The following is a 24,738-nucleotide window of genomic DNA, read 5'->3' as shown; positions in this document are numbered from 1 at the left end:
CACACTGAAATGCAAGACTGGTCACATTAGTGGCAGATACCTGCCATATATTGTAAGACCAATTTCACTCTGCTATAGTCAGACCAGTGCATGATATGTTCTGATTATAATCTGAAATATCTGTAAATTAGTAGTTGGCAAGAAGGCACTACAAGTTGAATAAGATAAAATAGTGTTTGGGTAGTGAGATTTTGTACTCTTCATACGGTCCTTTGTATTTATTTATTTTCTAGATTTATATATTCAATGAAACCTGTTTTAATGCAGCTTATGGCAACATTTTCTGCCCAGAGACCAGGATATATATTCTCTGTTTGATTTAGTATGTTCTATATTTCCAGAGGATTAGACTCCACTTTAAAAACTTTGTTCAGAATAGACATAACAATGCAAGTGCTGTATATGTTCGCAATAACTCCTAGTTTGGAAAATCTATTAGTGTTGAATGTTGGTTGTCTGTAATTTATCACCAATGGGAATACAACAAGAGTACAAGAATCAAACTATGAGAAAAGGATTTATTGTGCAGAAGGATAGTGGATGTGGATATATGTACACATCTGGGAAACAACATAAGTGTTTAATATTTTCGCAAAGATATTTGAGTGTTTGACAATTGTTAATGTCACTTATCTGAAGTGTACTGTAGATATTCAAGTAATTCACCTAGAAACCTAATTGCTATGATGGAATAACCACACTCAAGTCGACTTGAGTTGCTTTGGTGTTCTGAATAGAGCTATAACAACCTGAATATTATATTTATGTATATGTCAGCCCCTAAAATATACATGTGGATCTAAAAATGTTACAAAAACCAAAGATGGAGTTAAGCCTCCTGCCAATGCGTGAGCATTCCTGTGGGTATTGCACGAGACACTGGTTCCCTCATGCTACCCTATCGGACTGTGGTGCAGCAGCCCAGACTGGACTTCTTATTTATTTAGCAGGGGATTTGAGATTACATGTCATTCTTATGCCAGGGTGGGTGGAACTAGGATCCTAGCAACAACTATTGTTTAAATAGCAAGACAGGCAATTGCAGGAGATTGCTGGGGTAATTTGTTTTTAGAATTCAGCAGATGCGTTGTATGCCATATGCATGATTTTCAGCTTTGTTTATGCTTTGTGATACAATATAGATAGTAAGTGAACATTTTATAAAAGAAAAATCTAAGAAAAACCTGTTTGTATTCTGTTTTCAGAAATTTCCCCTCTTGTGAAAGAAGAGCCTTCACCAATATCAAAAATGCGACCTGCGACGGCCAGTGTAACCACCATGCCAGTAAACACTGTGGTATCAAGGCCACCACCACAGATACACGTAGCACCTCCTCTGTCTTTGGAGCCCACAAACAGTCTGTCTATTAGCTTAGAAAGTCAGCTGGAGGCATTTTTAGATGGCACGCTGCCATCAGGAGCCAACATTCCTCACCTGGATAGTCACAGTGATGGCAGAGATACATTTTCTCTTATAGATGACCTGAACAATGATCTCCTCCAGCACCATAGCATACTGGACCATGATCAGACACCGATGGAAACCACAGAGACTCCATTCACTGCAAACAGCTGCTTGTCTCTAGACCTTCAAGATACCAACCTGGACAACATGGAGTGGCTGGACATTACCATGCCCAATTCAGCCTCTTCTCTTACTCCCTTGGGCTCAAATATTCAAAGTATGTTCTCCACTGACTTTTTGGATACTAACGACTTGCAGTTGCAATGGGAATAATCTTTTTTTTCTGTGGGTCTCAGAATTGGATTTCACTTTTAAAAACATGGGCTGGACGTATGGCTGTAACTGTAGAAATTACACAAATAACAGAACAGAATGAGGTCTACAGTTTTTAACTGCACTGGATACCCATATCTGTGTTAATGCACCACTAGGGAGGGTAGCTATGTTTAAAAAGGAAAAAAAAGGTGACCAGTGAACCAGTAATGGTAGTTCAGATATTAAGATTAGATCCAGAGGGATTATATAATATACCATCGCAATGCTGAGTGGATCATTTGTACAGAAATTTAGGAATTAATGTTTCAATTTATTTTTTGTTTTAAAGAAATAACTGCACTTGACTGTTCCTGTGAACAGGCTGAGCCAATAGGAATACATGGCAAAGCGCTGGCTGGTTCAGGGTTCTCATGATAATATTGTTTGCGGAGTTTAAGCACACGTGCTATAATGTGTGATTTGGCTTTATGAATCTCTTAGACAATGTAACCTTAGTGATATACTTTACAGTTGTTTTTTGGATATAAAACAAACTACAAAAGCCCACATTTTCAGAATTCATTGAAATTGAACTTGTAAAAATAAAATATAATCTGGGCAGTAACTGTAATTCAATTGCTGGCAAATGTGGAATTCATAAGTGATTGAGCGCTACATTTTACAGAATGAAATCTCACTGGCTCTGTTTATATTTGCTTTATTTTTTATTTCATTGTTCTTTTTTTTTTTTATGTTTCGTAACAAAGGGATTTTTATGGCCACTACTCCGAAACAAGCTGTAATATAATTGTACAAAAATGTATTAAATGATTTTATAAGAATAGCTTACCTGCTATGAATTGAGCGCACAAGTTTTGCTTATTTTGAAAAGACACAACACACCAAACAATGCTTGGCTCAGTTATTTATTTTCTAGTCCAATATCTAGAAATGAATAGCTAGTTAGAACAGTCTGGGACAAAAAAATGCTTAAGAATATTTTTGAGAAGTTAGAAAGCCATGTAGATATTAGGAGTTCTTCTTTAATTAAATGAATGGATAAATGGAAACTTAAATACGCAAATCAGAGAATCGTAGTTTTGTTGATTAAGAATAACAATGTACTATTTCTGCATGTTATGGGGGTAAGTGCGTATGAAAGATGCATTTTTGTAGCTTAATATTTTTTACTTTTGCAGGCTTATATTCCTTGAATTTTCTATCACTTCAGGCATGAGTTAATTAAAGGATACCACACAAAAGTAAAAAGTGGCAATTCATTTTTACAAGAAGGCTTGCTCTTCCAATAAACTATCCCCTTGGGCAAAACAATACTAAAGAAAAATGTCTCCTAATCTCCTATTTTAAAAGTGTGTATTCATTTAGAATCTTGATATAATAATAAATTCCTTAGACATACTCAAAGCCAAGCTAGATGTAAAATGAAGGAATCCAGACACTTTTTTCATGTTGTAGGCTCTCTAATTTTTTCATAACTTTTGGGCCCAATCACCCCAGGACATATTACCAAGCTTCTTTTTTTTTTTTTTTTTTTTTTTTTTTTTTTTTTGGATGACCCCTTTTTTAGCTGACTTTAGTGAAAACATGCAAGTCAAGGCACCAAAGAAGCAGAATGCAGGACACTTTTTAATGCATCACGTTGTATGCCTTGTTGGGGGGGGGGGAGGAAAAGATTTCATAGTTTAGTATATTTTACTTGTGCTTGAAAATGAAACCATACATGAGATCACATCCCTTGTGAGTGAATGCTTGCTCTCCTGTAAAATTGTAGATGAGGGTTATATCTGGTGCTTTTCGTTACGATAAGTTTTATTGGCAATCCAATATTTGCAATAGCGCCTAAAGTAGCCATCACCTTAAGTTCTTATAAAAACTTACAAAGAAATTAAACTTGCCCATTTAACTGGCAAAAGGACCTAGGTGTTTACAGTCTGGGATTTCTGGAAAATGATTTGATACAGTTGGCCTTACTATGCAACATAGTGTATTTTGTTCTTAAGAAGTCAGGTTCTCTGAAGCTTACTTGGAAATGTATTAAATCATTTGAGGTTAAACCTAGTAGATTGATTGAATTGAAATCTCTCTTGCACAATAAAGAGTAAGGAAGTGTGTCAATAGTGAGGGCATCCAGTGCATGTGTGCAAGTGTAAGGCTTGGCCGTACATGGTTATTTGTGTTTTTTTTTTCTCAATCAGCCAGTGGTGTGATTGGGGGGGGGGGGACAGTTTACCCCATCCACGCAAGCAAGGTGGATGGAGGAATCCTCCCTACTATGCTAGTGAATTTTGACAGTGGAGACATACACTGCTCAGCACGGCAGCCGATTGGCTCCCGGTGGCAATGAGAGTTTTCCAACAGTTCCGTTCTAGAGAAGTCTATCATATTTCTTTTTGTACCACTCTGTCAAGCAGGAACAGCCATAGATGGATTGAAATGTGGTCAGTCCCTGAATTTCGATTCATGTGTGGCTAACTTAAAACCCTCCACTGAGATTTACCAGATTCCAGTAAACTTGTATCACAGTTCTGTACTGGAGGTAATCAAACCAAGATGGATATTGGAATGGAACAGCACCGAATTGGAGTTGGCACAATCTTATCAACGGGTCTATATCTTACAAGGCTGGTGCAGAGGCATGTTTCCAGTAAAATATTAAAACAATAATAGTGAAAATAGGACTACTTGTGAACTATCCCTATCATTTTATGATTATCTAAGATTTCTTACAACTTTCTACACCCTCAAAATTGTGCCAAAATTAAAGGTAAGGTGTTATATAGTGTGTATGCTTGCAGGATCCCATAATGTAAACCAATCTTGTTTGTACTTTAAGATGTACGTCTTGTATGATCTATCTGTTCCTAAAATGCATGGAACAAGATTTAACATTAGAAGAGTTTTATGCAAATTCTTGCTACTATCAGGCTATGGATTGTAAATGATCACAAATGCCAACATTTCTAGACATCAGACAGGTTGCAGTGGTTGTGGGATACCCCAATACTCTATTCACCTCTGCTGAAAAAGTGTAGAGGAACAAATACAGCTTAAACCGGAGTTCCAGCTGTTTTTGTGTTTATTAAGAGCAGATACAAAAAGTGTAGCTGCTGACTTTAAATAAACACAAACTCACTTGCCCCATGGTCCAGTGATGTGGCCGCTCGAACCCCCGGCTCTCTCTCAAGTTTCCCTGGCATTGCTATTGTGGGCATCCGGCTGTGATTCACGCTGTGGCTCCTGAATGGCCGGGCACAAGAGCCGTCTAAGCAGCCCAAGCTGAAGTGGGAGCAAGTAATTGTCAAAGCGAGGTACCTGCTCCCCTTCCAAAAAAAAAAAGACATGCCAAATATGGCATTCAAGGGGGGGTAAGGAGTGCTTAAAGCGGAACTTCCACTTGGGTGGCACCCCTTTTTAATGCCAGTGCTTTTGCTGCAGGAGCAGTGATGTGATCCTATGGCATGCACTTGAATATTGGATGTTTATATTTGATGAAAGGGGGAATGTGTGAGAATCTGATCATTTCCAGTTGCCACCATTCTTATTTACAGAAATGTCACCCTATTTAAATTTAATACAGATTTTTTTTTTCCTTTAAAGCAAAAAGCATAAATGGGTTTTACTGCCTAGGAAACACTCTGCTAGCTACGAGTCGGTTATGACATGCACATTTAGCACATTGCCGTGCCCGATGACTAAAGCTGGCCATAGAAGGGTCAGTTTATTTCTTTTAACCAGTGGGTTTAACGGGGGAAAAAAACAAATCGATTCCACCAGCCAGACTTTCAAAGTGGATGGAGGAATCCCCTTGCTGTGTGATTATACTATGATAGAAGGAAGACATCCCGTGGTAAGAATACACAGATGGAGAGGAAATTTTTCAGCAGGGCAGTTGTACAGTAGTCAATTGGTAGATCGACTTCTGTACAACTACAATGCCCATACATGGATCGAAATTCAGCCAGTCACTGCCGAGTCAGCCAGATTTCAATCTATCTGATGGCAGCTCAAGGTGCCTTGGCTAACTAACCTCACCATTAAACTTCCTTTTTAAAATGTAATAAGTAGAAACATTGAAATAATAGCAGGCTGTAAAATCGGTACTGGCAACACTCCATACATTTAAATTTCTACTATAGCTAGTGTGCTTTTGACTACTTGGGTCATATATAGTACATATTCAGGCAGATGGGAAAACGCCTTTTATCTAGTTATGTACTGATTAGAATATTGTATTTTAATCTGTACTTCATACTTCGTTAGCTTCCTTTAATCCCCTACACAATTGGGCTAACACGGGATAGGAAGGGACCTGCAATGTGACCCAATCACTGTACTGCATGGCATAATGCTGTCAATTTAACACAGGATACTGCTAAGGAAGAACAGTATAAGCATTCATGTGGTAAGCATTCATTACACACCTTTGCTGTCCAGTCAGCATTCTTGGGGCAGGGCAATAACCAAGCAGTGTTGCTTCACTGTAGTGGAGTCATCGGGGTGCCTGGATTACAAGACTTGACAGATCAGAATTGGAGATCTTTAACAGATAAGACTGCAGGCATATGTGTTTTAACAGTGTATTTACCTGTTTGCTTGGAGTTTAGCTTTAAAATGATATTGTAACACACTTATTAGTCCACTGGAAAGCATGTTTGGTTCCGTTACTACCAGATACCACAAAAGGCTGTTTTACAAATCCACATATGAACACTCGGTAACTGTAAGCTTTTGTTCTAACTTTCTTTTTAATATGAACTGCCAAAAGGCCTGTTAAAACTAATGTTCTGTAACTGTGCGAAGTGAAAGCTGTACCAAAATGGCTTCATATGGGCCCTATTTTCAATGGACCACAATACTAATGCTGTAGCCTGGGCAGGTTGCACGCAAACACATTTTTATTGTAAACATTCCTAGCATCACCAAAGCACTTGTGTGTGTACAGGTTGAACTTCGAACTTTAGTTCAGGTGTACAGATATGGAAGAATAGGATTGTTTCTACATGTAGTAGGTGCATGATACTTGCTGCTATTGGCATATTTGTAGATAACCAGAAGAAAGGACAATGAAGCTTTGAAGGCTTATAGCATTCTCCAAAATTGTAAATGTAAAACGTATGGCCCATAAATGTAAAGTACTTTGTTAAATTGTTGTAGCTTATACTTGCTCCTACACCTTTCAGCTTTAAGTTGTAATGTTAATGTGCATTGCTTACAAAGCTTTTTCGTTGGCTGGAAGCTACATGCTAGTCGTGATACTTCTCACCAGTCACCCGATGGTTCTCGCCTTTCCGGTCAATATGTATTAAGTGACTGAAAATAAATAATAAAGTGCACTTTTGATGAAATCTAGGGGAAAAAATTATTAAATCTATTTAAAAATTTCGAATGTTAAGTTTTGCATATGCAAAATTGACAGTAGACCATTTGTGCTTGTCCTTCCCTTCCAAACTTTGCAGGCATCAAAGTGGAGCTTTGGTGATGGTGCTTGGATACAAATAATTATAGGGGCTGCAAATTGTTACTGTAGTCAGTGACTGCCAACCAATCTGTCCTTCACAAGCCTGCTGTCTAAAGTGGGAATCAGAATTTGGGTGAACAGATATTATGGATATATCTGTTTGATTCAGACCTTTTATAATTCGTGAACAATTTTAAAGTGTGTTAAAGCCAAAATGCATTACGTTGGTAGCCCAAGTGTCATTGCATATTTTCTCCATAATGATGAATATTTTTTTTTATTTAATAGGGCATCAAAGACAGATTATTCAGTTGCCTCTGCTTCTATGCTTCCCCAGCAGTATTGGCTTGCCTGACCCTGAACCAGGTTGTTGCATATAAGAGTTCTGTGGGTTACAAGCATAGGAGGTCTGTCTTTGTGATCCATCGACTAAAAGCAAAAGAGTAGAATAAGTCGCATATGGGCCGCCACCTGCTTTTCAGCAATGCAGGGAGTTTCACAACCTATTGGTGTAGCGAGACAAGACTTGTATTTATTTTGTAAGAAAAAAGCTTGATATAATGAACATTACTGAAAAACATCTTTACATGTTGCTGAAAAGTACTTTGGAGATTTCTGTAAAAAGTTTAACACATTTGGGGATTTGCTGATTCCTGCTACTTTTTGTTTTAACATAATCAGAAAAAAGTTTGCATCAGTCCCTTCTGCTGCTTTACAGTTACTGTGATTTCAGTGATTTTTTTCATTAAATATATAGCCATTGATTGTGCAGTATGAAGACATGAACGTTTAGGTAGGAGACCATCTGCAGTGATTATTGGGACTGCAGTGAAACCCTCCCATAGAACTGAAGAAACTGTACAACAAGAGGATAGCAGTTGCGACCTTGATCAGGGGCCTGCTCATGTATTCATGCCTTTCTATGAAAAGTTTTGATGCCTTTGTACCTGCAATTTGCACCCCCCGCAATCAATTCCTTAACATGTTCGAATGCCAGATGTTTTGCACATTGTATATATGTAATGCATACTGTATTTTTATATGTGTAGCACATTTATCATTGGATATTTTGTACATAGTGGCAGTGTTGTAGCTACTGATAAATTGTTGAATAGGAGCATCATGTTTCTGCATTTTTGTGTTCAAGAGTAAAAATAAATATACCTTTCTTTTGAAACTCGACTTGGTAGTTTTCTTTTACTGTGTATAATAGTAGCCCTGGGATTGTTTTTTAAGCTGGGTATACACTAGTAGATTTTGATCTGAAAATGTTAATTTGTTCAAATTTCGAATTGTTACTGTGGTCAAATTTGATGATTAATTTTGACCACAGTGACCAGAAAATTTGAAGGAAGCAGGATGGAACTTTTTTCTCTAATTTCTAACAGTATATGTATTTTTCATTCTGGAAAGTCAATTCACTCAAATCGAATGTTTAAAGCAAACACAATTTTAAACTACTTTTGAATGACATTCAGCTAGCTGTCAAATGTACTGAGAATTTTGTATAAATATTTGATTGAAAAATCTATTTAGTGTATACCCAGTTTTGAGTTGCTAAAAAGTTCCCAGGAAAACATGTAAAGGATAAGAAACCTTGAAGCCATAGCCTGCTGTGACAAACCTGGGTCAGACCACTGCCCCCTTTCACCAACTTGTGACAAATGACCAGTCAACCTAACACCATGCTATCATTAATGCACAACAATGACACTCGTTCTCACCCGGTACAAAGATTTTCTAGCTTTTGGGACCACAATCTAAGTGCCAACAGACTGTGAGTGATTGTCACAAGGTGTAGTTGGCTAAGCAATTAACCCTTTACACCCCAAACTGCCACCAGATAGCTTTGCACCTATCCCTTCACAATAACGGCAATGACAATTATGAATTTAAATAAACATCTACACACATTGTCACCACAGAGATTGATATGACAGTAGCGCTCCTCAGAGAATGGGATTCTTTTAGTTGGCATTAGAAACTGTTTTAACACTTTCCAAGATACGGTTTAATAGTAAAAAGGTTAATTATCCAATACAATATTTACAGAAAAAGGGTATTGCAAAGAGACAAAAATGCAATTGATAATTAAAAAAGCAATTGAGAGTGGGAATACTTAAAGCGAAGCTCCACTCTAAAGTGGAACTTCCGCTCATCGGAACCCTCCCCCCTCCGGTGTCACATCTAAAGACAGGTATTTGCACCCACTTCCGGCCACACAGTCTGCGGGTATACTGCGGGCAGGATGTCCGATTTCCCCCCCCCCCCCCGTTGTTTTCTGGGAAACACTCGACTCCCAGAACACAGCGGGGACCAGTGAGCACGGCGCACACGACTCGCGCATGTGCCGTAGGGAACCAGACAGTGAAGCCGCAATGCTTCACTTCCTGGTTCCCTCACCGAGGATGGCGGTGGGGGCAGCAGAGTGACGAGCGATCGCTCGTCCTCTGCTGCCGATGGCGCTGGATTCCAGGACAGGTAAGTGTCCTAGTATTAAAAGTCAGCAGCTGCAGTATTTGTAGTTGCTGGCTTTTAATACATTTTTTTTTCGGCGAAGATCCGCTTTAACAATGTTCTGGTTCAGCAGAGTTCAAGCAAGATGGTACATTGGCTCTCATAGGACTTGACAGGTGTTCCTTGTTTTTCTGCTAAACGAGAGCCAACCACTTCAGGGACAGTCACCCTTTCTTGTCATTGAGGGGAGTGTTATCGTGCGATGTCTCTGTGCATACGAACATGCCACAGATCTGGTTTTCTATAAGTATTAATATCTCTGAAAACCTACAGGTTACAGTCTATCATGCATATTATTGTCCAGCATGCAATTACCTTAGAAATTGGATATAGCCATTACCTAGCAGGGTTGATGTGCTTCATTGGTTTACCATATTGTCCAATATAGGGGGGTTTGGACTTAAAACATTACTAATTAACTAATGGAGGTAAATATGTTTATTTTTCTTGCTGTTCTGTCATATACTGAACTTTGAGTCTTTGCTGTCGATCAGGAATGTGTTTTGGGTATTCTACAAGCTAAATTATTTAAAACTGTTACAAGACTGATAGGCCTGGGACCAAGTCAAGTATCTGTTAAAACTCAGGCTTGCGAGTACGACGGTTATATTGGTGTTTCTAGACTGTGTGTGGATTTGGCTAAAAGGCGTGAGAGGGCCTGCATATGCCTCTCAAAGATTTGATCAGGAGGTTTTGGCATCGGCTGACAGTTTGTGTATTGTATGAACTGAAAGAGGGGCGGTCACTACAGCCGAGTCTCTCTTGTGACAAAATGGCATGGGTGACTTCAGACCTGAACAAAATGGCTTCCACACGCAGCTTTTTGTGTGCCCAGTATGCAGGACCATTACATCTGCACTTTCAGAGGCGAAATATACAATTTGTTTATTTTAGGATACATATTCACTGCTATATTTTCTGTGTGATGCTACATCTTACTGCATAGTAATGCTTCCTAAAGTGGACCTTTTCTCATTTTTTTTCAATAAATATCACATCCGCATACAGCTCTGCATGCTGATGTGACATAATCTTGCATTCATTATTTAAACTTTTTTTGCTTTTACTTACAATTAGTGTTTTTCCACTTCCTGGTTGAATGAGGCACTGGTGATTTATAACCAGACCTCACAACTGCATCCTGGGAAGTTACGGTCATGTGTTCCAGGAGGCAGACCCAGACGTCTTGGCATAGTTTCTTGGAAGTAAAGGGGGATGAATTTATCTACCCTTGGTAAAAATGGCCAACGTGTGAAGAATGTGAAATAAAAGAATAAGGTATGCAAAGAATAAAACACTTGCAATTGTGTGAGTACTGAATATGTTTGTAGATTGCCCATTACTCAACCTCTCTAAAGGTGTCTATAGCTTTTAAGATATATGTTGAAGTTCCTCTTTTTTAAATGCTTCCAGTTTTTGCGAGTATGCCCTCGGACAATCTGCTGGGGTTTATTTACTAAAGGAATTGAGACTGAGCGAATGTTCATTTTACAAAATGACTTTTCACGTATATTTTTAAAATGTGTTCGTGATTTTTGGTTCAACATAAACAGCGGATAAAATAAGTGATCAGGCTACCATTTCTCTAGGTAATTATATTTCTAAAGGTGCTATTGACCTGAAATTTTCAGCACACGTCGTTAAAAACTCATGCAGTACACATCTACAAAGAAACCAAAACAAATACGTTTATAAATGAAGTTGTGTAATAAAATAAAATTACACAGAGAAAAAGTATTGCACACATAAAGAAAGGGAGGTGCAAAAAGGTATGTAAAGCCAAGACACCAACTGAAATCTATAAGAAAGCAATCCTGCCCCCTTGTCAGTGCAAACTAATATCGGCTGGTTCAGTCTCAACTGATGGCCTACAAAAAGGTGTCACACAAGACATCTCATGATGGGTAAAAGCAAAGGGCTCTATCTAGACCTTGCATCCTTATTGTTGCAAAAGATACTGATGGCATTGGTTACAGAAGGATTTCTAAACTTCTAAATGTTCCAGTGAGCACTGTTGGGGCCATAACCCAGACGTGGAAAGAACATAATTTCTTCATAAACTTGCCACGACCAGGTGCTCCTTGCAAGATTTCTAACAGGAGTAAAAAGAATTATCAGAAGAGCTGTCCAAGAGCTTCAAAAAGACCAAAAATTATCAGGTACAATTGTTTCAAAGAAAACAAAGTAATGTACTCAACTGCCATGGCCCGTATGCATGCTCACCATGAATCCATTGCTGAAGAAAAAGCATGTTGAAGCTTGTTTTAAAGTTTGCTGCGCAACATTTAGACAAGTCTGTGAAATACTGGGAGAATATAGTCTGCTCAGATGAGACCAAAATTTAACTCTTTGGATGTCATAAATACACACCATGTTTGGAGGTCAAATGGCACTGCACATTAGCCCAAAAACACCCGCTTACCAACAGTGAAGTTTGAAGGTGGGAACATCATGGTGTGGGCTGTTTTTTAGCATATGGTACTGGCATACCATTGAAGATAGATGCATGGAAAAATGTACCAAGACATTCTTGATAAAAATCTGCCTCCATCTACCAGGACGATGAAGATGAGGGTGGACAATTCAGCAAGACAATGATCCCAAACATAAAGCCAAGGAAACTCTGTTGGTTTCAAAGAGAAAATAAAGCTGCTATATTGGCCCAGCCAATCACCTGACTTGAACCTAATAGAAAATCTATGGAAAGCACTAAAGATCAGAGTTCATAGAAGAGGCCCACAGAAACTTCAAAATTTGAAGACTGTGGAAGAATTGGCCAAAATCTCACCTGAGCAATGCATGCGGCTAGTTTCTCCATACAGGAGGCATCTTGAAGCTGCAATTACCAACAAAGGATTTTGTACAAAGTGTTAAAAAAAAAAAAATCAATTAGCGTGTTTAAAACTTTTTCCCTGTCATTCCATTTTATTACACAACTAAATTTCTGAACTTATTTTTTTGATTTCTTTGTATGTATTGATTGCATGGTTTGTTACAGACATGTGAAAAACTGTCAATAGCACCTTTTAGAAATATTTACCTAGAAAAATAGTGATCTGTTCAATACTTACTCACTGTGTATGCCAACTGGCTCAAAGTATACTTGTAGGTGTACTAACATTCAATCCACACCTCTACAGCTGATCAGGGGTCTTTTATTTTTAACGGGTGCCACAAAATGAATAAAAAAATCCCTGATAAAGCTTTCCCAACATTGGCTTGCCAAGCTGGATTTTCAAGTACATCAATGCAGGGTTACCAAATCTTAAACACTTTTTTTGAGGGCAAGCCCTCAAATGGTTTTTGTACCATTCTTTATTCATGGCTGTGTTCTTAGGCAAATCTGTGAGTAAGCACACTTATTTGGCTAAGAAGCAACCCAACACATGATTGGTCTCAGGATCCTTTACTGTTGGCATGACACAAGACTGATGGTAGCGCTCTCTCACCTTTTCCTCTCCCGCCCCAAACAATCGGAAAGGGATTCATCAAAGAAAATGACTTTACCCCAGGCCTCAGCAGCCCAATCCCTGTCCCTTTTGCAGAATATCAGTCTGTCCCTGATGTTTTTCCTGGAGAGAAGGCGGCTTCTTTACTGCCCTTCTTGACACCAGGCCATCCTCCAAGTCTTCGCCTCACTGTGCGTGCAGATGCACTCACACCTGCCTCCTGCTATTCCTGAGCAAGCTCTGTACTGGTGGTGCTCAGATCCCACAGTTGCATCAACCGTAGAAGACAGTCCTGGCGCTTGCTGGTCTTTCTTGGGCACCCTGAAGCATTCTTCACAAATACAGTGGCAATGATTTTATAGGATTAAGTTCATTTTCACGGCAAAGAGGGATTTTGCAGTTATTTGCAATTCATCTGATGATTCTTAATAACACCCTAAAGTATATGCAAATTGCCAGCCTAAAAACGGAGGCAGCAGACTTTGTGAAAATGAATAGTTGTCATGCGTTCTCCAAAGATCCTGTGTTCATAAAGGTTTTCATTGTGATGTTGCCAAGGAGATAGTGAGCCAAATTGAGAGTGAATCTCTTGACATAAAGTAATGTACCAATAGAGCTGTTTGTTTGGTAATGGATGAAGCTGAAAACAAGCTAATGTCATGACTTGACCACAGCTTGAAATCTGGATGCCCATAAGCCTTGAAGATAGCATCCCAAATAGCTCAGTGGGAAGAGTTGATGCCAGACACAGAAGAGGTCCCAGGTTCAAGCCCAGGTCCTGACACTAGCGCAATTTTGCTGTGACATGTAAAATTGTAGGTCAAGTGAAAACAGATTGTTGCTGTCTGGTGATGTCAGTGCTCCAAGCTTTACTTACTGCAATTATGCAGTAAGTAAAGCTTGGAGCACTGACATCACCCATAGATTTCAATGGCCCATCCATTGTCAGCACCCCCCCCCTCTTTCCTGAAGCGGCCTGAAAATAGGTTAGTTGTTCTTAAACAGATTAGTTGGCATAGGTGCTAGAAGGGGGGGAGGCAAAAGTTTTAAATACATTTTAAAACTGGGAACAAATCAGGGACACGTTTTTTTCCCAGGGACAGTCCCCGTGAACATATGAACATCTGGTTACCCTACCCTATCAGTATACTGAGTCTTGATGATGGGGGTCCTCCAGAACCACAGCAGCTCGTGGGATGTTTCTCTCATATACTAGTGTATTCTAATAAAAATATCCAGACTTAAATCATTGACACTCCCTTTCTAAATCTCTTGGGGCGTGCATAGTTACGGCGGCGCAGCATAACGTATTTACGCGACGCCGCCATAAGTTAGAGAGGCAAGTGCTGTATTCACAAAGCACTTGCCTTCTAAGTTACGGCGGCGTAGCGTAAATGGGGCCGGCGTAAGCACGCGTAATTCAAATGTGGATGAGGGGCCGTGTTTTATGTTAATTCTTGGTGACCCGAGGTGATTGACGTTTTTCCCGAACGGCGCATGCTCCGTCCGTGGAATTTACCAGTGTGCATTGCTCCAAAGTACGTCGCAAGGACGTCATTGGTTTCGACGTAAACGTAAATTACGTCCAGCCCTATTCGCGAACGACTTACGCAAACGACGTAAAAAAATTCAAATTTTGACGCGGGAACGACGGCCATACTTAATATTGCGTGCGCCTCCTAATAGAAGGAGTAACCTTACGCTGAAAAAGCCTACCGTAAACGACATAAAAAAATAGCCCCGGGCGTACGTAAAATTTGTGAATCGGCGTATCTAGGTCATTTGCATATTCTACGCCGAAAACTACAGAAGCGCCACCTAGGGGCCAGCGTAAATATGCACCCTAAGATATGACGGTGTAAGAGACTTACGCCAGTCGCATCTTAGGCTAATGTCGGCGTATCTTGCTTTCTGAATACAGAAAGAAGATACGCCGGCGCAGATTTGAATTTACGCGGCATATCTATAGATACGCCGGCGTAAATTCTCTCTGAATCTAGCCCTTGGATTTTATCTATCTCTCTAGGTAGCGGGTGTTTTGCAGAACATTAATGTGCAGTTTAGCATTACCCCCAAAGGAGCCACTGAATAGTTTTATGGTTTATCTGCACACCTGAAGATGACACACCTTGCTCGCCCAACACTTGCCTACACACCTTAAAGTATTTCAAAGAATTTAATTAGGCCAAGGAGAAATTATTAGCAAGTTTACATATACAATATGTGGCAGCTCCAGACAATTTATTTGGGGTGTGATTTGTTGGGGCTGAAATGCTAAAAGGGGGAAGCTAATGTGGGGAGCACCCTTGTAGGCATGTCAAATGTAGGCATGACCAAAGAGTGGATGTTATTTGCATGGGCTATACCCTTGTATAGACAAAATAGGGCCTAAAATGTTGGAGTAAACTTTGTGTGATGCCCTTTTATCCCACAGGAAACTGTACTATGAAAGAACTTACTCTGTGTCCCATGTCAAATGTCCCCAGGCCACTACTGAGTCTTGTGTTTGTCAACCAACTTTGAATATGCTTTTATGTAATGCTTTATGAATAATGGCCTTTGTTATGTGCCACCTCACCATTCAGGTTAATGTTTTGATAAGACTGCTGGACTGGTACATGTTTATTCCAGTCTCAGCTCCTTTTTACTTGGCGGTGATATACTGATCCACACTTTTGATCTGTTGTGGTGCGTTAAGGCAGCCCATTAATTATGCTGTCAATGCACCACAATGGATTTTTTTTAAATAACGCAGTGCACCATAACACATTAGTGTGTGTTGAGTTGTGCTGTGGTGCGTTGTGTTTTTCACTTTATTCTACAGTGCATTGGGGTGACATTCCCAATAAACGGCACATCAAAACACCACATAGATTGGGTGCATTGCAGGAAGTGTGCATGGAGTCTTAAACTACTTTCCTAATCTATTCATTTCTATTAAATTTTTTCTGCCTTACTTGGAATGCACTTTGGCCTTTTATAAAATTCCTTTATTTTGTGAATCTGAAGGGAAGCTCTGGATACAGACAATGTGGCGCTTATTTTAATGATTTGCTGGTGGAAAACAATTGTCAGGCAACTGTGGCCTTATTAGGTAATTGTTCATCAGTGTAAATTTTGAGCTGTAGCAACTGATTAAATGCCTACATAAACAATATGTTTCAATTTATCTTGATGTTTTCTAAGAAAAGAACAATATTGCGTTACAAATTAGTTTGGCTTTCTATTCTTTCACATAAAAAAATTCAAAAGAGCTACATTTTGAAATCGGGTTATTCAGTATAGAACAAGCATGCGGATATGTTTTGCAAGACATTGTAGCACATTACATTTTCTGCGCCAATGCCTACAGGTCATCTGTGGTTGCGTATCAAAAATGTAACCTCCTTCACTCAGGTGTGATGCTTAAACCTAAAAAGGAGTCTTTACTTTGGCTACTCATATAGGTGTAGTGCACAGTCATCGTGCTGACCTCTCAGGATTGCAGGTATTCTTAGGTAAACTACAAACCGACAAAAGAGAGCACAACGCCACCTATAGCCGATTAGACCTACCCTTACAGAGTTTGAAACGCATATGGGCAGCCGAAGAACCTTTACCGCATATGATCTCAGCTCTTTATAAATTACTTGATTCGGCTCCGCTAACCCATTCTTCATTAAGGAATGGGAGTGGGATCTCGGTTGCGAGTTCACTGAGGAACAATTGCACCACTTGTACCGTCTCACACACACTCTAGCTCAGTAGACTCTAAAACACAAGAAAATTACTATAAGTTGCTGTCCTGGTGGTACCAAGTGCCCACCTCCCTTGCTAGAATTTATCCATCAGTCTCTGAGCTGTGTTGGAGGAGATGCGGGCAAAAGGGAAAACTTCTCCATATTTGGTGGGACTGTCCGTTGGTATCACCCTTTTTGGTCTGCTGTATGCAGACGCATATCAGATAGCCTGGGTATAGATGTGCCTTTTTCCCTGAAGCACATCCTTCTCCACACCCCCCCATCACCCTCTCTTATTATAAATGCAGTGTTCCACCTCACCTCCTCAATGCTGCAAAGTGTCTTGTACCAATTCACTGGAAGATCCCGCGAGTTCCGAGCGAGTTGGACTGGCTTGGGAAGGTTGACGGAGATCATGGAAGCAGAGGAATAGGTGGCCACATGCAAGGGAACTCATGAGCGCTTTGACTTCTGGGCCTCATGGCGGAGCCATACCTCTGGACAGGCCCCAGTCTCCTCTAGTCAAAATATTGCTCTTTTAACTTTGGAGGATCCTGCCTTAGGGCAACTTGTCCAGACGAACCGGACCCTGAATCAGGTTCAGAGCCAGATACAGAATTATCAATGATGTTCCTAGTATGGTTACACCACATGAACCAGTTGTGTTTGCCGATTTACAAAGGCCTCAGCGGTACTTGTATATCATTTTTCTTTTCCTTTTGTATATGTTTTTTTTTCTTTTTCATGTCTTTATGTTCTTACTTTATGTGAGCCTAGGATGCTGTAAGGTATCTGCTCTGATTTATTGAACAAGCCCTATCTCCTCCCCCCAAAGTGTGAGGGGAATGTCCACTTAGATCGAAAATCTAGGACAGGGATGGGCTCGTACTAGTAATAATTAAACTTGTGGTGTAATGTATTATGGCGCTACCGATGTCAGTATTTGCCCTTAAAAGGGGTTGTAAACCTTCCTGTTTTTTCACCCATCTCTCGGGTGGGGGGACGGCTTCGCGAATTCGCGACTCGGTGGACGTCGCTCCTCTCCGACCAATGGGTTTGCAAAGTAGTTTCCCCATGGTACAAGTTTGTCTTGCCCACCGAACAGATTTTTTTCATCCAACTTCATCCAACTCGTCGGGTAGCCCTGTTTGGGGCGGTTCAGGATCTGCTGGCACGCGGGATGATCATTCCTGTCCCAGTACAGGAACGGTTTCAGGGGTTTTACTCAAATCTGTTCGCAGTACCAAAGAAGGATGCTGTTTGTCCAATACTGGACCTCAAGGCCCTCAATTGCTTTGTGAAGGTACAAAGATTCCGAATGGAGTCTGTTCACTCTGTTGTCGCAGCTCTCCATCCAGGGAACTTTCTGGCATCCTTGGACATCAAGGACGCATACTTGCATGTTCCCATATGCACCAGGCATCCGAGGTTCCTGCGCTTTGTGGTCAGGGAGGACCACTATCAATTGGCATCGGCACTGAGGGTGTTCACCAAGGTGCTTGCCCCGATTCTGGCCCTGCTGAGACAGCGTGGCATCGCTATCGTGGGCTGCTTGGACGATCTTCTTCAAACTCAGAATTAGAGGAGAGTGTGTCTATAACCTGTCATACCCTCCGAGACTTTAGTTGGGTGCTGAACATTTAGAAGTCGGTATTGGGGCCAGCTCAATGCCTAATATATCTGGGGTTGGGCAGAAAGGAGCGTACCGGCCCTGTCGGCCGTGTACATTTCAGACGTGGAAAACTGGCAGGCGAACTACCTAAGTCAGCAAATGCTGGACCAAGGAGAATGGTCTCTACACCAGGATGTGTTTCAGCTCCTTTGCCAAAAGTGGGGTGAGCCGGACGTAGATCTCCTGGCTTCTCGACTCCAATCGGAAGGTATTGATGTTTATGGCCAGGTCAAGAGACCCATGGGTGGATACGTTGGTAGCATCATCTTCGCAGAGTAGAGGCAGAGGGGATTCCAATTAATCTAATTGCTCCGGATTGGCCTTGGCATTCTTGGCACGCCGACCTTGTGCGTCTAGTAGCAGATGTCCATTGGCGTCTACCGCTACGAGAGGACCTGCTGTCGCAAGGTCCCATACTTCATCCTATTTTACAGTCGCTGGCTTTAACAGCATGGCTATTGAAAGCCAGGTACTAAGAGACTGAGGCCTGTCGGATTCAGTGATTTCTACCATGAGGAGGGCTCGGAAGTTATACTCTAGGAAGATTTACCATTGCACTTGGAAGGCCTACATATCTATGTGTGAGGAAATGGGGTGATATCTGTGTAGTTATTTGGTCTCCAGAATCCTGCTGTTCTTACAGCGTGGGGTGGACCAAAAGCTTGCCTTAAGCACGATTAAGGGGCAGATTTCTGCCCTGGCTGTCTTTCAACGACCCTTGGTGGCTCACTCTCTGGTGAGCACGTTTGTGCAGGGGTCCGGCGTCTGGTCCTCTCGGTGCTTCAGAACCCACCGTTTGAAAACATTAGGGAAAAATTTCCTTGACACTTTCTCAAAGTGTTTTTTTTGGTGGCTGTCACGTCAGTTAAACGGGTTTCTGAGCTGGCAGCCTTGTCCTGCAAGTCTCCCTATCTGGTCTTTCACAAGGATAAGGTGGTGCTGCTGCGTCCACAGCCTTCCTTTCTCCCTAAGGTGGTTTCGGCTTTTCATCTCAATGAGGACATTGTACTTCCATCCTTGTGTCCTCGTCCGTCGCTTCCTAAGGAGGCAGCGTTGCATTCCTTGGACGTTGTCTGAGCTCTGAGAGTATACTTGTCTGCTACTGCTCCGTTTCGGAGGTCAGACTCACTGTTTGTTTCGGTGGCTGGTCCTAAGAAAGGCCTGGCGGTCTCGTCGGCCACCATCTCTAGGTGGATCCGACAGATCGTGATTCGGGCATATGCCATAAAGGGGCGGGCGCCTCCCTTTTTTTTCATTACGGCGCATTCGACCAGGGCAATAGGTGCCTCTTGGGCTTTCCGACATCAAGCGTCTGTCTCCCAGGAATGTAAGGCGGCGACCTGGTCGTCCGTTCACTCAATTTTACAAGGTTGATGTGTGTGCATCTTGAGGAGCTTCCTTCGGCCGCAAAGTTTTGCAGGTGGCTGTTTACGGTTGCAACTTCTCAGTTGAGCTCTGTTTTGGGGGAAGTTTGTTTAATGCTGTTCCCACCCCTCGTTTTTTTGACACTGCTTTGGGACATCCCACTTTGTCAAGATTGCTGCTGTGTCCGTCCATGAACGGAAGAGAAAATATGATTTTTGTACCCACCGTACTCTCCGAGTTCATGGACGGACACAGCACCCACCCCTCCTTTTTATGTTTGTACTGCTTTTTGACAAACTGAGCTGCGAGATGCAGGAAGAGGGGTTGTACCCAGAGGGACCACCCCTAGGCGGTATTGTTTGATGTGTTTAACACTTTCTAACAAGTTTTTTGCCTAGTCACTCCTAAATGAAGGCTAATACCCACTTTGTCAAAATTGCTACTGTGTCCGTCCATGAACTCAGAGAAAGGGATTTTACGGTGAGTACAAAAATCCTATTTTTCAGACCTTTAGTATCACTTTAAGGTGCATTTTGCCTTCCCTTTCCCCTTTTGTCTGTACACGGTTTTGTATGGCTTAAAATGTAAAATAAAATGAAGATTATATAAAAAAAAAACACAGCAAAAGAGAGGGTGCACCAACCTATTGCATTACTATAACTCAAATTTTTATGGAAGAAATAAATAGGGAATACTCACAAATGCATGCCATGCACAAGCATAGCTAGACAACGTAATGAGACTGCCCCCAAATTCACCACACTCTGCTGAAGGCATAGGAAGACCCCATAGCATCCAAGAACAGCTGAGGTGTTCCGAGGGTCAAACCCTCTTCAGAGCCAGAATCATGACTTGACAGAACACCAACTTATATACTGAAATGTAGGATTGATTGATTTTTGAGCTTAGTTAGGTGCCAAATACCCACTGTAAAGTGAGCGTCTAAGCGCCGCTGGTGAGATGTAACTTTGAATCAATTCGTGGTGAAGAAGAGAGAGAGAAGATAGGGCGGTGAAAGGAAAGGGTATCCAGCCCTTAGGGGAGCAAGAGGAAAGAGCCAACACCAAGCATTTGCATGTGTATCGGTACTCATGAAAATGCTCCGATACCTGAAACCAATCCTGGAAGTGACATCACAAGGGGATTGCGGGTCGCACCTGCGTGACACCCACATGTCCAAGGCAGCTGCAGTGGCTAGGCTGTTCCTTGAGCCCACGCCGGCCACACATTCAATTCAATGCATGGCCGTTTGGACCGGGGGGTGGAGACTAGGTCAGCTGACCATAAAGGGGATGAGCTGGAGAGGAGACCCCATTGTCGCATGTCCGGATAGGTGTCGCTGCAGACACCACGGACTGCAGAAAAAGTGCTACTTTGTCAGTTCACCACAAGTTTGTACATTACATAGAGATAACTGTGATAAGAGGATGCTTTGGTCTCTCTCTACTTAACCACTTCCAGTCCGATGCACATTTATAGACATCCTCGGAGGGGAAGGGTGATATCTCAGTCATTGCTGCAGCATAGATCGAGATATAATTCTTTAGTCCCTGCGATTCTGCACTAAGTAGTCCAGGAAGCTAAATTACTTTTACAGGTGGCGAAAAAGGGTTCCACCGCCTCTACCATGCAATCGGAAAGCCCAGTAAGGATGCGACCAGCCGTCATCCAGCTCTAGGCAGACAGTGAGAGGAACGGATGTTGTTCCTCCCACTGTGTGACGTCAGAAACGGGAAGCGATGAGGATTTCATCACTTCCTGTTTCGGCTCTTTGTTTACCTGGCCGTTGGTGACCAGTGAAGCAACCGATTACACCGTTCTGGTGCATTGGAAGCCAGAGGAGAGATCTGGGGTCTAATAGGCTCTCTTTATGGAGAGAACTGGGGTCTATTACTGCCCATGCTATTACAAGGAATGTTGTTCATTTCCTTGTAATAACAACAAAGTTAAAAAAAGGTACAGTGTTAAAAAAAAAAAAATGAAACAAAAAAAAAAAATAACAAAAAAAATATTTACAGCAGAGGTCCGGTGAAAAAAAAAAGTCAGCAGCTACTAACACTGTAGCTGCTGACTTTTACTAAGGAGACTTACCTGTCCAGGGTGCCCGCGATGACGGTAGCCGAAGCCGAGCCAATGCTCTGGTCTCGGCTGCCCCGCCATCCTCAGTCAGGGAATCGGGAAGTGAAGCCTTGCGGCTTCACCGCCCGATTCCCTACTGCGCGAGCCGTGAATGGATGATGTCTCTTGGGACACACACAATGTCCCAGAAGACACTGTTCCACCATTCCACAGGAGGTAGCCGAGGAACAGAAGAATGAAGACTGACCGCGGATCATGAAGTGGCATATTAGGACGATCTGCCTAGCAACAGGCACTGGGGTATGTATAAAAAAAAAAAATTCAGCACTTAAAAAAAAAAAGTTTTCCTTGGTGGAGCTCCGCTTTAAAAATAGGTATTGGTATCGGCAAGTACTTGAGGAAAAGTATCGGTACTTGTACTTGGTCTTAAAAAAAATGGTATCGATGCAGCCCTACTGAAATGTACCATTACCAGGGAGGAGGAAGGAGGGAAAAGGGGGAAGAAACCTAAATCACATAAGCACAAAACCATAATCACATTAGACCTAGAGCAGTGCACCATCATAGGGTTAGATGTGCAATACTCCTTTATATCTTTGTTTATTGTATGAGTTCTGGATCCTGATGTTAACTCTGTAATTTTGTTTTTGATTATTTTTCTTTCTGACATGTTTTTAGATGTTATAAGTTGCACTTAAATAGAGCTGGATAAAACAAAAACTGTGCCTGCCTTCATTTCAAGCTGCAAAAAACAGCATGTGATTATTTAAAGTGGGCGATTATTTTCTATACCCACAGTATATTTAACTCTTTTCAATCCACTCCTAGATTCAAGATTCAAAGCAACGTGTCAAGCCCTGATTCAAAGAAGAATAATACTCATCTGAATACCTAATGCCCCATACACACGATCGGACCTTTGTCCGACCAAATTCACATCGGAATTCCGACGGAATTCTATCAGAGCAAAAGAGAACATGTTCTCTATGTAAACTCTGATGGAATTCATCAGAATTTCAAATGAAATTACTCCGATGGGGAATACACACGGTCGGAATTTCTGATGGAAAAAGTCAGTCGGACTTTTTCCATCGGAAATTCCGATCATGTGTACGAGGCATAAGTCTCTTCCAGAGCTCCAGGCAGCAGCGCTTTCTAAAACTCCTGGATGTCAAAATGTTTCTCTCTGGTAAGGGCTTCAAGGAGGGAGGGAGAAGGGAAAAGTGGAGTTGGGCCTTGAATTTAACCCCATCCTAGTTTTGTAAATTACCCCTCCTTTCCTGTCTTCTTAACCACAAAGCAGATTGGAGCAAAAACTATCTCTAGTATTGCTGCCTTTTTTCACCCCACGCTGATGAAGTCCCGCTCATAGGGACGTAACGTCGTACGAGGGGAAGGGGCCACATGTGACGTCAACCGCGATCGCCGACCTAGACTGAAACCCATGCTCTTATGGATGTTTTATGCTGTTTTGCTGCACTCGTTTGAGAGTGCTTATACAGTGAGTGTATTCGTTTTTTATTCTTAAATAAATGTATTTTGGCTTCAGAGAGCACTAGATTTCCTCTCCTTTGTTTTTTATGCCCTGATTGCCATGTCCTGATCCTGAGTCTGACTGATATCGTGGTTCTACTGCTGCATTGCTTGCTGTCCTCTGAGAACAGGTGGTTCTCTGATTATGCTTTGTGACCTATTGCAGGTCGAAGTTGTAAGGTGAGAGGCCATTCCTGCTATTTGGTGGAGGTTCCTTCTGGATATCACCCTTTGGATTTTTGCACTATTATATTCCGATTTGGATCATCTTTTTGCACTTGAGCACTTTATATGGACTTTATTATATAATTTTTAATTATATATCATATATTTTAACTTTCTGTATGTATAGTTTAAAATTGTTTGTTTTGCGCTGCACTATTATTATTAGATATCTCTAGTATACCTCTGGTGTCTATTGTTTATTGTATTCATATAAATACTGGTAAAACAAAATTATTTTTACCAATGTTTTGCCTCTTCCATTGTGGTACATTATTATCACATATCACCAGAACTATTTCTATAGACGTATGCCAATTTCTAAAAATATCCTCAATAAATCTGGCTTTTATACTCTTTGTGGCCAGAAAAAGATTTCATCCATTCTCATTTTATGCCTTGCACACAATGGCTGTGTAAGCTGTTTGTGAAAAAATAAGACATCCATGGATGAAGCTGGAACAGCAGGTTTAAAGAGCTACAGCCAAGTTTTATATTTGGAGTATTTAACTATACTGTAAATCAAGTCTGGCTCTGCAAAAATAACTATATTTCTTAAATCGGGAAAATACACCAGAGTATAAACTGTTTCTGTTGTATCTTTATGAACTTTAAAAAAAAAAAGGAGAGCTATACATAAGTGTACTTCAAACTTATTTCAACATTGCGCATATTGCTTAACATTTGTTCAGTTTAATGATTATTGCAATTGTTCTTTGGATTATAAATATACAGTACCTGTCGCATGATAGCATAAATTATCTCTTGTTTAGCTTTGCTAAACTTTGTCCCTTTTTTCCCTTTCATTCAAAATTGCTTAAAGGGAGTGTGGGGGTAAGATAATTAAGGAAAAAAAATAGGGTACATTGCGGTGGAATAGTAAATTCACAGCAGTAAAATTATATAGAAGCACCATCCTATATAAGGATAGATATCATTGCTTAGTCCACAATAATAGGTCTGGGTCCAAGACGTAAAGTATA

General features: G+C 41.0%; 1 protein-coding gene across 12 annotated transcripts in view; it reads left to right on the top strand.

Annotated features, from left to right (window-relative positions):
• MRTFB (myocardin related transcription factor B) overlaps nucleotides 1-8,376 on the top strand; it is a 453,672-nt gene extending 445,296 nt beyond the window's left edge. For all 12 annotated transcript variants that reach the window (XM_040356880.1, XM_040356879.1, XM_040356881.1 and 9 more), the window contains one exon: nucleotides 1,206-8,376. In XM_040356880.1, coding sequence (XP_040212814.1) covers nucleotides 1,206-1,738 — 533 coding nt within the window. In that variant the 3' untranslated portion in view covers nucleotides 1,739-8,376. The remainder of the gene's footprint in view (nucleotides 1-1,205) is intronic.
• The last annotated feature ends 16,362 nt before the right edge of the window (nucleotides 8,377-24,738 follow it).

This window comes from Rana temporaria, chromosome 6 (assembly GCF_905171775.1).
Source record: "Rana temporaria chromosome 6, aRanTem1.1, whole genome shotgun sequence".
Taxonomy (NCBI): domain Eukaryota; kingdom Metazoa; phylum Chordata; class Amphibia; order Anura; family Ranidae; genus Rana; species Rana temporaria.
This window is presented reverse-complemented; position numbering and strand designations above follow the sequence as displayed.